General features: G+C 38.0%; 2 protein-coding genes across 2 annotated transcripts in view; both read right to left on the minus strand.

Annotated features, from left to right (window-relative positions):
• Window positions 1-3,246, minus strand: part of mrtfba (myocardin related transcription factor Ba) — a 32,074-nt gene extending 28,828 nt beyond the window's left edge. Inside the window, exon 1 of the mRNA XM_084433459.1 lies at window positions 3,075-3,246. The gene's annotated coding sequence lies outside the window, so the exon portion shown is untranslated. The remainder of the gene's footprint in view (window positions 1-3,074) is intronic.
• Window positions 3,247-3,493: 247 nt separating this feature from the next.
• Window positions 3,494-10,637, minus strand: ercc4 (excision repair cross-complementation group 4). The gene is made up of 11 exons (XM_084435044.1): window positions 10,161-10,637; window positions 8,841-9,021; window positions 8,540-8,735; window positions 8,227-8,434; window positions 7,893-8,073; window positions 7,171-7,293; window positions 6,958-7,065; window positions 5,762-6,338; window positions 5,423-5,515; window positions 5,209-5,321; window positions 3,494-4,524 (listed from the first exon to the last, which is right to left on the minus strand). Exons 1-11 carry the CDS (start codon window positions 10,335-10,337, stop codon window positions 3,794-3,796), a joined length of 2,688 nt encoding a protein of 895 aa, XP_084291170.1. The 5' UTR covers window positions 10,338-10,637; the 3' UTR covers window positions 3,494-3,793.
• Between the last annotated feature and the right edge of the window lie 1,744 nt (window positions 10,638-12,381).

Consider the following 12,381-nt stretch of genomic DNA (forward strand, 5'->3'; position numbering starts at 1 on the left):
AAATACTGTCATATGCCACAAAAAAAAAAAAAAAAAAACACTAACATCCAAACTATTTTAAAACTATAAGATGGCACGCAGGCCCTCTCTCTCGCATGCACACACACACAAAGCCAATTTTTTTTTTATTGATCTGTAAATTACTTAATCGGCTACAATTAACTAAATCAATCACAGTGCAAATATATGCTATATAAAAACTCCCCTGTACTGTTGATCAACATCTTCTCTTAAAGTTGAAAATTTTTCAAGAAGAACTAACGATGTTAGCTGGCTAAGACATGGATGAATGAAACCTCCTCCCCTACACTTCGAGGTCTGAACGTAGCACATCATGTCCATCCATTCCTGCTCAGGCCAGAGCGCAAATCCATGAAGCTGGAAAGGAGCGGTAGTCCCATGGAATTTCTAACACGTTCTAACAACGTAGAGTCAGGGACGCGGGAAGTGGGGGTGCCGTTTTCACAGAATTGTAAATGCAACGCATATGTTAGTTCATTAAATATATATATATTTTTTTGCATTTAGTAATTTATTTGTAATAAACACTTTAAGTGGGCTATTTAAAAATTGTTATATATGTTAAATTATGATTTTAAAACATAAGCGCAGAGTGTATTGTGTGTGTGTGAAAGAATTTGTCCGCAGCTGCAAAAAAAAAAAAAAAAGTCAAAAACCTCAGTGTTTTGTAAGGAACAGGCAAATATGTAAAATATAGCAGGATACATTTTAATTGTTTACTAATAAAACAGTTTTTTTTTTTTATGTCAGTGTCGGCTATCCATGAAGTTGACGAATCGCGATCTTCGCAGCGCCAGAGAGAAATGCACATTTCATACGAATTACATAAGCAGCGCAGTCTGTTTTCTTTCGTTTTGAATTGTTCTGCTTAAAAGTAGACATTTCAAGCTATCTATGTCTCAGGTCTGTGAGGCAATAGGCTACCTTATAGGCCTACGCTGAGTTTCGGTTGATTATGAGACGAGCTCCAGGTTCGCCAGCGCCTCCGTGTCCTGATTATCTATTTTCTAATAGCCTATATTTAGCTACTTCTTATTAAATCCAGACAATTTGTTGATGAAACATCGATTAAAATTAAGATACAATTAATACAAAACGAAATTAAATGTAAAGACAGGCTTTGTGCTTTCAGTTTGAGGTCTCTGTGAAAGTTTAAAACATTCGTTTAGTGCCGCTTTAGACGCGCTCACGTCCATAATGGAGAACTGTCTGTAAAAAAAAAAAAATTTTTTTTTTTTTGTGTGAAATAAATTTCTAAAAAAAATGCGACTTAGTCCAGTGCGACTTAAGCTATAGGCCTATATGTTTTTTTCTTCCTCGTGATGCATTTTTTGACTGATATGCGACTCTGGAGCGACTTATAAAATAGGCTACGGTAAGTTATTTATTATTTTTGTGCAAATGTCCCATCCTTTAAGGATTAATTTATGTCCCGTTGACCGGTCCATTGCGTTACGAATAAAAGCAGAATCAATAAAGTCAAAAAATTTCTAGGCTGATATGGCTAGGAACTATACTCTCATTCCTGCGTAATAATCAAGAAACTTTGCTGCCATACCATGAGTGCAGCAGGCGTAATGATATGACGCAGCGCCTGAAAATAGTCCCCAGCTCGGTAGCCTATTATCAGGCGGCAGGCGCTGCGTCATATCATTACGCCTGCTGGACTCATGGTACGGCCGCAAAGTTTCTTGATTATTACGCAGGAATGAGAGTATAGCTAGCCATATCAGCCTAGAAAATCGCAACTTTTCATTTTCCGTCGGTTTTAGTACATGATGTAACTACAGAAGAGTCAAGTTTTAAATAGGAAAAATATCGAAACTCTTTGTTCATTTTTTTGAGAGAGATGCTAATGGTCCTGTCCGGTTCAATTCATTATGCTAAGCTATGCTAAAAGTGGTACCCCCAGACCCGGAGATCGGCTGAAAGGATTCCAAAACGGTAAAACTCAACTGTTTAACTCTGGGGGAGTTAAACAGTTGTAACCTATATTAAAGGTTACAACTTTATTAACCTATATTAAATTGTTTACAGGTAGCCTACCTACAGTAAAAAATGTAAATGTAAAATATGTGATGATAATATTGATCGAGCAATTGATGAAAGTAAAAATATATGCGCAGAATTGAGAAAATAGTATTTATGGAGATAAATCGTAGCCTATCACAGGGCAAACATGTGAATGTTTGCGGTGCATTTTATGCAAACAACTCTAATCATAGTTGTAACTCTATATTTACAGTAGGCATAATTGTCATTGCGTATGTGTATGCAGCATAAGTCAAATACAATATTCTGTTCGTGAATCATTAATCTGACTATGCATCTGTGCATTTAATTGCCATTGGCTCGTGTGATAGCAATATGGATTTTAGTAATATTTTAAGTGATAATTGATAAATAAACCTTTAACATTTCTTGGTTCGCTTCATTTTTCAGAACATTTTAACCAAATGCTTTCAAAAAGTGGTGGGGACAAAATCAGCCATTTCAAAAAGTGGTGGGGACATGTCCCCAGCGTCCCCAGTGTAAATGACACCTATGATTAGCAGCCAGGTTGTTTACGCTCATTCAAGAGTTCCAGTTTCACCGAGAGAGTCAAAGACATATAAACATGATGCAGAAACTTGCAATCTGTTTAACCTTTCTGACATGCAGATGGTTATCATCATCAACAGACCTTTCCTCCCGGGCCTGCAGTATCTGACACTGAAGTGCTCAACATGTAAACCTCACTGTCTTACCTTAAACATCAAGTATTGATCTACACACATCACAGCACAATGTTTACAGACAATATTATACTGTAAGTTAGCATGCTAAGTTACTAGCCTACTGCAAGTATCCAGTATTTCGCGATATACAAGTAATTTAAAGCTCAGCCAGGAATATTTAAACTATTATCGCGTTAATGTTTTTGTTTTCGCGTGTATATCACTAAATTACAGTCACGTGTCAATGGCTCAATTCTCGCATCATCAAACAGGCTATCATGAAAACTCCAGCGCTACACATTAAACCATTTACTGTCAAAAGATGTCGCTTCTTACCCTGTTCCCTATAGCTGCGTCTAGCTTGCTTGTCGTAGCGCCTTGATTTAATGCTCCATAACTGTCCCTGATGTGGTCACCCATGTATCCAAGGATTGATTCTGTTTTTCTTTGGGACTTCTTTTTTTTTTTGAGGAAGTAAGATGGCCGCTGCTGGTATGTTAGTCTGAACTCAGTGACGCAAAACAGAGGTGTGAGAGCCAGTCACCATCAGAGGGCGCTATTGTTATATGTATATGAATGTATTATAATACAAATATGTTCATTAACATAATATTAATTAAAGTTACAGTTAACCCCCAAAATTATTAAACTTTTCTTGTATATAAATAGTGAGTTGATATGAAAGTAGTCAAAGACAAAGACGAGTAAATGGCAGAATTGGACTATACCTAAGTTACATGTTGACTACACAGAAATAATTGCAGAAATACTTTATTTTAAAATTTTCTAAGTGTGGAAATATGTAGAAATTACCCTCCAGCCAATGCCAAAATTGTCTAGTTATCAACAGTACACACCTAAAACTACATACTACATCACAAATCATTACAAAATTACAATTGAAAATTTAAATATTCAGGAATACAATAATTCATTCACTGCTTCTTTTACAACAATTTCATAATAAATATGAATATAAAACCCCTTTTACAAGGCAAAATTACCAAACTTGAGAATACAGAGCAAAATACTTTTCTTTTCTTTTTTTACAATGTCTACTTGCTCTTCTGAACAGGCACCACATTCGTGGAATTGTGCAGAAATTCATAAAGCTGCCTGGCATTGCTGCTACTACCCAATATCTCGCTTAGCCTTTCCTGGCTAAATGTTATAAGATCAGCCAGGCAGGAAGCGTGCTTTATAAGGCTCTTGAAATTTTTTACATTGACTCCAGGCATACGAAGCAAGAAGTCGTAAGGTCCGGGATTGTACAGGTCTGCTGACTCCGTCACGGTCTCCGACTCCGCCGTAATGGCCTGAGCTGCAGCGGCGTCGGGTTCTGGGCGGCCGTTTTTGAGCTCCTGAAACAGCTCTGCTGTCACATAGGGAGACGGGCACCAGAGCAGCCTCAAGCGAGGGAAATGGAGGGTGAGGAGGGTCAGTTTGGAGGTGACGTCGCTGGCAGAGATCTCCTGACGAAAGTCACTGCGGGCCACAAGGGAGAAAGGCTTTGCGGGGTCAAACTCGATAAGCAGCACAGGGCGACGATAGAATCGAGACATTGAGAGGCATTGTGTGTAGAGACGCCCACTCTGCAGGGAACCAATGAGGTCACTGACACTTTTGCGCTCTACGCAGATCTCAGAAGTCAATATGTAGTCGCCGACCTCTAAGGTGACCGGTTCAATGTCGAGACCACGTCGATGCAGAAGGGAAGGGAGCTCACTGCGGAACTCTCTCATGTCAACTATGATTCGATGAGGCTCTTTAACCTCTTCACGACCCCCTAATTAAAGAAGAAAAAATGTTTGCAAAAGGTATTCAACTTCAAGCATGCACAATTGTTATTCTGGCAGGAACCAATAATCTGATAATAACATTAATGTTTTGGCCCATAACCGATAAATGGTTGAGATTCCAATTCTATTCCAATTCTCTTCTTGACTATTTTGTCTAAATTAAAGGGGTCATGAACGGCATTTTTTAAAAATGATTTTATAATGTTTCCTGAGGTGCACTTATAATGTTATGTGATGATTTGTACATCAAAAATGGTCATAATTTAGATATAAAAGGCAATTTTCAACCCTGATTTTAGTCCTCTGATTTGAACGCTATGTTGAAAGTGTGTATGCTGTGAGACTTCAATGTAAACGCCCACTGCTGTGATTGGCTAACATCTTTGCATATGAAATAAGTATTACATGTGGAACTCTCTCGAAACCTTTTTTGGCGAGAGTTTTTTTCAGTGCGCTATTACGTTATAATGTGACAAAATCCGAAACGAGTTTTTATAGTACAATGACTCTTGCATGTCAAAGGATCCAGGAAAATGTTCATCCTCCAATTCATGACCCCTTTTAATTCTAAATAAAATGTAAAAAATTCTACAAATGAACTTAGGCATCACAGCATTATGTATAGTATAATGTATTGTGTGAATATTTCAGGTTGAATGGTGGAGGTTTACCTGCTTTGCGGGTGTTGGTGGCGGCACTGGCGGGTTCCTGACTGCGGACTAGATCTAGATTGGTGTTCTCTCTACCTTCTCTCTCTTCTGGCACAACCATACTGGCTTTTTCCCTATTTTAAAGAGAAAAAAAGCAGATTTTAAAATGAGTGGTGTCAAAAAAAGATACGAATGGCATTGAACTCTCAATGAAAACAGGATATATTCAGCTAACCTTATGAGGTGCTCAAATGCTTGTTTTTCTTTGCTCAAGACTGTAAGATACCTCTGTTCTTCTGTCGAGCCTCCATATATAAGAAAATACACACTAAGAGGAAAAAAAGAATTCAAGTTAAATATTTATTTACATTTATATAAATAGTACATATTTTTTATATAATTGATTTATATAAATAAACCAGTTAAATTAATATATATATATATATATATATATAAGAAATGAATACTTTTTTTAATTTATATTCCTCAAAGATGCATTAAATTGATCAAAAGTGACAGTAAAGACATTTATAATGTTGCAGAATATTCATTTGCTCCATGCCAATATACACACCGGAGAGGTTTTCCTGGCCTGCAAGCTTTATAAATCTCCAGCTGCCGCACAAAACTGAGTTCAGCATCATACAAAACAACAAACATGGGGTCAACCTCATGCAACACCCGTGTCAAACTGTAGGGGTCGCTGCAACCCTTCAGTGGGTGAATGACAGTCAGAGGCTCTTTAAGAATTCCATAGTAGTCATCCGAAGAGAGATCGAGAAGAATCTCTTCTTCTTCCTCTTCCTCCTCCACCTCTTCCGCCAGTCCTCCTTCATCTTCACTGTTTCCAATCAGGTCCTTTTCAGCTCTAGCTTCCTGCCCCTCCATCTGAGAGACTCTCGACGGTCTCTCGATCTTTGTTGGTCTCTTTGAGTTGGCTCTGGGTTTTTTCGGCCGCCCATTCTTCCCTTTGCTCTTAGCGCAGTCCTTCTTGGGCCAGCCTTTGTCAAGCTTCAATAGATCAGGATGAGGATCTTCTTTCCCAATGGTGCGCGAGTAAAGGCGATTCAGTAGGTGTTCTGCTCCTTTTTGGATATATTCCTTCAGCTGAGCACATGTTCGGTCATCACTGGCACATATCAACACACGGCCTGATGTACAGAGAACAAATTTGACTTAGGCCCTGTTTACACCTGGTATTAAGATGCAATTTGGTCAGTCGGATCACAAGGATATGAGGGAGACACATTCCTAATTACTCCTGATGTCTCTTTTTGTCCACTTTCAACCACTTCTGTCCTGATTTCTTTGAGGGGAGGGTCTATGGGTGGGTAAACATATGTAGAAAAACATATGGAGAGCAGCAGCTGCTCTGAAAACCGCAAGACCACACTGAACTCTGAGAGTGCGTGTTAGAAATCAGGAATGGTGAGAGAACATTGTGCTTGGTATGTTTTTCGTCTTCAAACTAAACTTGGGTCTTCGGCCGACAAAGTTTAAATCTCGTCTGGCCTGCGCGCTTCCCATAATGTTTACGCATTAGGTCATTTTGTAGCTGTTCGAACGCATTCGACCACATGAAAGCGTCTACACTACGAAAGCAATCCGGTCGAAATCCTCTGGGAGTGGTTGAAAGCGGACAAGCTCAAAACGCTTTAGACCCCGTTTACACTGGAACCAAAATGCATCTTAATAGCAGGTGTAAACAAGGCCTTGATGCTTTGCATACGAACGCTAGTCATGAAATGCTTCACTGTTAAATGATTTTACCTGGTTCACGCTCAGAGCTGCTGTTTTCTTTCTCAATCTCCTGTAGCACCTCTGTTAGCGCTTCCCACTTTGGATTTCTCTCAAGAACAAGCTCTCTTTTTGGAGGGGCTAGTTTTATACACAAATAGAAAAGATGATACAAGCATGTGTGTTTAAAAATGGAAATATGTAAACACCTTTTAAAAGAAACATTATACATCAAACATGTTGTACCTAGGGCACTTAGTTTCTGGTCAGTCTCTCCAACTTTCAGTTTCTTCTTTGACTCCTGAATGCGATACACACGGCTGCGAGCATTTACAAACATCGATGTGCTTGAGTCAAGGAATAACCAACCTGATTCAGAATAGAACAAAAAGAATCAGGTGACTTTTCAGACTATGATTTGTTCCATGTCCGAAGGGTTCAAATAAGCCCCTTTCACACAGAGATTCCGGAAAATACACGGATAAAGTGACCCGGGATTTGACACGGGTTCGTTTGATTTTGGTTCATTCACACTGCCAGTGATTTTCCGCAATCAGAGAGTGCGTTCACACACAACCTGTAAAAATCCCGTAAAGACACGTGACATCGATGTGACTTGTAATGTGTCAGCACCGTCTTAAGTTTGCTTATGAGCCACGCTTGTGCATTTTTTTCTCTGATTCGATCATAAACTTGCGCATTACGTACCGTTTCACAGCTGGCGAACGATCGCGCACTTCAGCGTCATCATTACGACACGGCATTATTACGGCTTTTGTTCACACAGCGCGCGTTCCGGGACTGAACACGGCAATGTTACTAGGTCCCCAACCCGGCATCGATCCCGGCATCAATCCCGGGTCGTGTTTGGGTTCACACAGAAGGCACTCTGGCAATTTGCCGGCAATTTCCCGGGTACAAAGCGCTGTGTGAAAGGGGCTATAGAGCAACAGATCAGCTGACTGTACCTGAATTACTACCAAAGCTTTTCTGGCTGGTTCTCAAAGACTCCAGCAGATTGAGGAAGGTGACACAATCATACTGAGTGAGGTAGAGAAGAAGAGTTCTTAAAATCTTCATGTCCTGAACGAGAGACTTGGTCCTGGACCCAAGCTGATGCCACAGTGGGTCAAGGTAATGACGAATTGTCTACATATGGAAAAACATGATTATTGTAATTTAGAATATTTATGTATAGTCATTATTAATATCCAAAGTCATCATTTAAGATGTAAGATCAAAAGGTATAGAGTCAAAAATGTAAAAATGAAAGAAAACAAAATTAATATGAGGATTTCTCACTTTCTCAAAGGAAGTGCCCAGGCTGTTCTCCAGAGAGAGGTCTTCTGCTTCCAGAGTAGGATTGTAGCGCTTCAGCTCTTTCAAGCAGGCATTCATGATGTCCAAAATAGAGCTCTGAATGGCTCTCATCGCTGGAGTCAAAGACACATGCAGCTCCACCACATCCGGCTTGTGTTTGTCTAGCGTTGTGTTTACTGAGGCTTGGAATCTAGCAAATAAAATCATGTTGCACATACATAAGATTTAGAAAACATTCACTTCCAAAAATCATAAATACTCTATGAAAAAAAATAAAAAAATAAAGCCATCATACCTTGGCCAAAGAAAAAGCTTCTTCACAAACAGGTTTCTCATGACTCGCTCGACTTTACAGAAGCCAGAAGAGAAGGATGTGGCCTTGTCCGTAAAGGCCTTGATGAACCCAGTCTTGTTTTTCTGCCGATAAAGTCTTAGAATGAAAGCCTCCTGACAAGACTCAATGATCTTATGGGCGCGATACACCAAGATTCCTGTGCAAATACACAATAATAATATCATTCAGTCCAGAAACACAACTTCTTTATAGTTCAGTTGTAATGGAAACAGCTTCATCTTCCCAACAACCTTCCTCTGACCTGTTATGAGGTGAGAAGGAATTCTGTCCGTAAGGAAGTCCACAACTAGGATGCGGCTGGTCACAAAGAGAACTCCTCCTTTAGTGTATACATTATATCTGTCAGCGCTCTGCACATCACTGGTCACAGTCTGGGGAAGATGGCTCACTCCTTCAGCACGGAGCTGCTCTGTAAAATACTCCTTCAACAGGCATACACATTCATGCATTCATCATTATTATTGGATCACTTTAACCCTATAAAGCCTACTGTATCATATTTACGGCCCGAGCACCGATGCTGTGAACATATTCAAACTTTTTTACATTAAAAACAAATATTTTGTCCAAAGGTTCTACAAGCTGTCATTTCATATGTCAGAGTTAAGTAATGGGTAAAATACAAAAATGCAGTGCATATAATGAAAATGATTAGTGTATATTGTAGACGCTGTAACTTTTCTAACCTTTCATTCAATACAAGCATTTTCTGTATGAAGTGATAGGCTACTTAATTTGCTTATGGCTTCCTGCTTGGATTATTTAAAACTCATTTAAAAAGTACTGTTATGTATGCATGCAAGCCTATTATTTCCAAATAAAACAATAAAAAAATCATGCTTTGCTAAATCATAATTATGATATAAAAAGTAATAATTATGAATGAAAATTTTTTCATAAAAAGGCGAAATTATGAGATAAAGTAAACTTTGACATAAAAAGTCAAATACGGGACAATCGGCCACCTTATGACATAAATTATGAGAAACCAAGTCAATATGAGATAAAAGTAGAATTTCTGAGATAAAACGTCATAATCTGACATAAAAGTTATAATTATGACATAGCCTAAGTCATAACTATGCCTTTTTATCTCATACTTACCAAGCATGATTTGTTTTCTTATTTCTTATGTTTTTTTTTAAATATTCTCCATTCAATGTAACCCAATAAAGCCTACTGTATCATATTTAGGCCTGAGCAGATGCTGTGATCATATTCAAACTTTTCTTTAGATTTTAAAAACTGTTATTTCATATGTCAGGGTTAAGTAATGTGTTAAAGTACAACAATGCAGTGCATATAATGAAAATGGTTAGTGTGTATACTGTAGACTTTTCTAACCTTTCATTCAATACAATCACTTGTATCACCTTTTAGATTCTTTACAGATCACTTATGAAGATATAAAACTGCATGCATATATATTATAAAAGAATTAGCTAAATGTAAAATACGTGCACCACACTGCTGTCACTTCATGATTTGCCATAACAATAAACTCTATCCTCTCTTTCTGTAGATCAGTAGCAGTATAACAGGATAAATCGGCCTGTCGCACCTGTTCAGGAGTGGTTGTGTTTAATAAGAGCACCAGACTGCCCTCCTCTGAATACACCCTCATGAAGTGTAAGAGGATGCGGTCGATCCCGAGTCCCTCAGCTGAGATCAGCAGCCCGTCTGTGCTGAACACACTCACAAACATCTCCGTCTCATACTCCAGCAGCGAACTCGACATCGTTTTAAAGCAATGATCTAGAGTTCAAGTACGGAAATAACGTTACCGATTCTGTCTGGTATGCTGGGTGACATGAAGACATAACGTTACTCCTTGCAGTTCATCTACTGCATTTTAACAGGACGAGCCGAGGAATAAACCTACTATTTACTGCTTATATTTTGCCGGTAGTACGCACAAAAAGAATTGAGCAAAACGTATTTTGGTTACTTTATTTAATATTACTTTACATCACACAAGTTTGACTCGTCCTCGATACGGTTTCAAAATAAAGCGTATTGTGTCACGTGATTTCGCGCTGTTTAGAATGTTGTTTTATTGTAGCGCCACCTGCTGCACTGGAGGTAAAAACAAACAAAAATGGCAGTTATTTCTTGCGTTTAGTGCCCAGTTGTTCAAAAAGTTTAATCTGTATCATGTTTTGCTATCCAGGACCAGGTTATCCATCTTACTTTTGTGTCGATTTTTCAAAGCAAAATAGAAAGTGGATCACTCTTGTTCAGATTACCAGTGGGTGTGTACATTTGCATTTTCGATTTCTTTTAAACAATCAGACCCCTACGGAGCCACTAAAATGACATAGGAGAAAATAATATATTTTAATCTCTCGCAAAAGGTTTGCATTCCCACAAGAGATGTTCATTTGCGAAGTTTTGAGAGTGAATGCAAAGTTTCTTGGGGGAACGCAAAACATTTGCGAGAGAACACAAAAGCAATTTTCCCTTGAACGCAAAAGCATTCAAATAAATGTTCTCTCCCATTTAATATTTTTCCTCCCACCACCATGTCCCTTTAAGGTGATGATACACAGGGCAACTTTTTGAGCAATGTTGCTGGGCAATCTTGCCGAGCGATTGTTGCTGCCTTGGGCACTTTCCCATTGAAAATGGGCAATACATTTCTATCTGGATAATTTAGATCAGTCGTGGGCCCTGTGTCTCATCTGGTTGCCCGTTGACGGCAACATTGCCCAGCAACATTGCTCAAAAAGTTGCCCTGTGGATCATCACCTTAGAGTTTCATATGACCCGCAACAAAAACAAACAAAGGCTACATTCAATAAGGGATGCAATTGTTAGAAACTACTTTCGACTAGATCATATCTGAAGATTGTGCTAATGTAGTTTATATAGCCTACAGAATACATGACTATTAATGATTAAATTATCAATTAATGATTAAAAACACTTAAAATTAAATATTTGTTGTTTGATATTGATAGCTGCCTGTTTGGGTAATTATTTTATGGGGCCAAAATAATTTTTTGTTTTCAGTTTACTGTACTGAAAGGCTTAGCCTAATGTCTACTTCTACATTATTACTTTAACAGTTAAACTAATCAAAATAAAATACAAAATATTTTAAAATATATACATATTCATATGTATGAATGAAAAAAAATTACATCACATTTCTGTCACTGAAATCCATCCTTCTGCTGGGATTAGGATAATCCTGTTTTTTTTTTTTTTATAATTATTATCAAAGGTATCCCAATCATCTTACTAAAAAGTTTTGAACAACACAAACTGACAATTTGATCCCGATCAAAGATTGGATTTTGTGATCTAATCCAATTTTCAGAATCCTTTTTTTCTTTTGAACAATCCATTTTCAGGATTTGATCCAATCCCATAGCCGAAATCTATCTATTTATTTATTTATTTATTTATTTATTTATTTGTTTATTTATTTATTTATTAAGGGACCGTGTACAATTTTTTACATAAATGTTTCCATTTCATGCATTGTACAAGAGTTAGCCAAAGCCTAATTTTCATCTGCAGTCCCCTGAACTTCATAGAAAGTGCTTATGGCCTCCTGCTTGGAATTTTTATTTTTTACTCCTAAAGTACTGCTATGAATGCAAGCAGGGTTAAACTTTTTGCCACACCTGCCAATACCGGCCAAAAATATGTTTTACCAGCCATGACACACTTTCAGGCAGTTACGACACCAAAAGTTTAGAAAATTCACAATCCTCTATTTCAATTTGATACCACAGCTAAAACTATTAGCTTAACTAATATACATTTAATAGCCA

The sequence above is a fragment of the Rutilus rutilus genome, assembly GCF_951802725.1.
Source record: "Rutilus rutilus genome assembly, chromosome: 16".
NCBI classification, from domain to species: domain Eukaryota; kingdom Metazoa; phylum Chordata; class Actinopteri; order Cypriniformes; family Leuciscidae; genus Rutilus; species Rutilus rutilus.

Excerpts from the sequence above, each read along its gene's own strand:
- ercc4 (XM_084435044.1), bottom strand. The coding sequence starts at position 10,337 with ATGTCGAGTTCGCTGCTGGAGTATGAGACGGAGATGTTTGTGAGTGTG. Across the intron at positions 8,736-8,840 it reads TCCTTCTCACCTCATAACAG|GAATCTTGGTGTATCGCGCC; the intron begins GTCAGAGGAAGG and ends GTATTTGCACAG. Across the intron at positions 6,339-6,957 it reads CAGCTCTGAGCGTGAACCAG|GCCGTGTGTTGATATGTGCC; the intron begins GTAAAATCATTT and ends TCTGTACATCAG.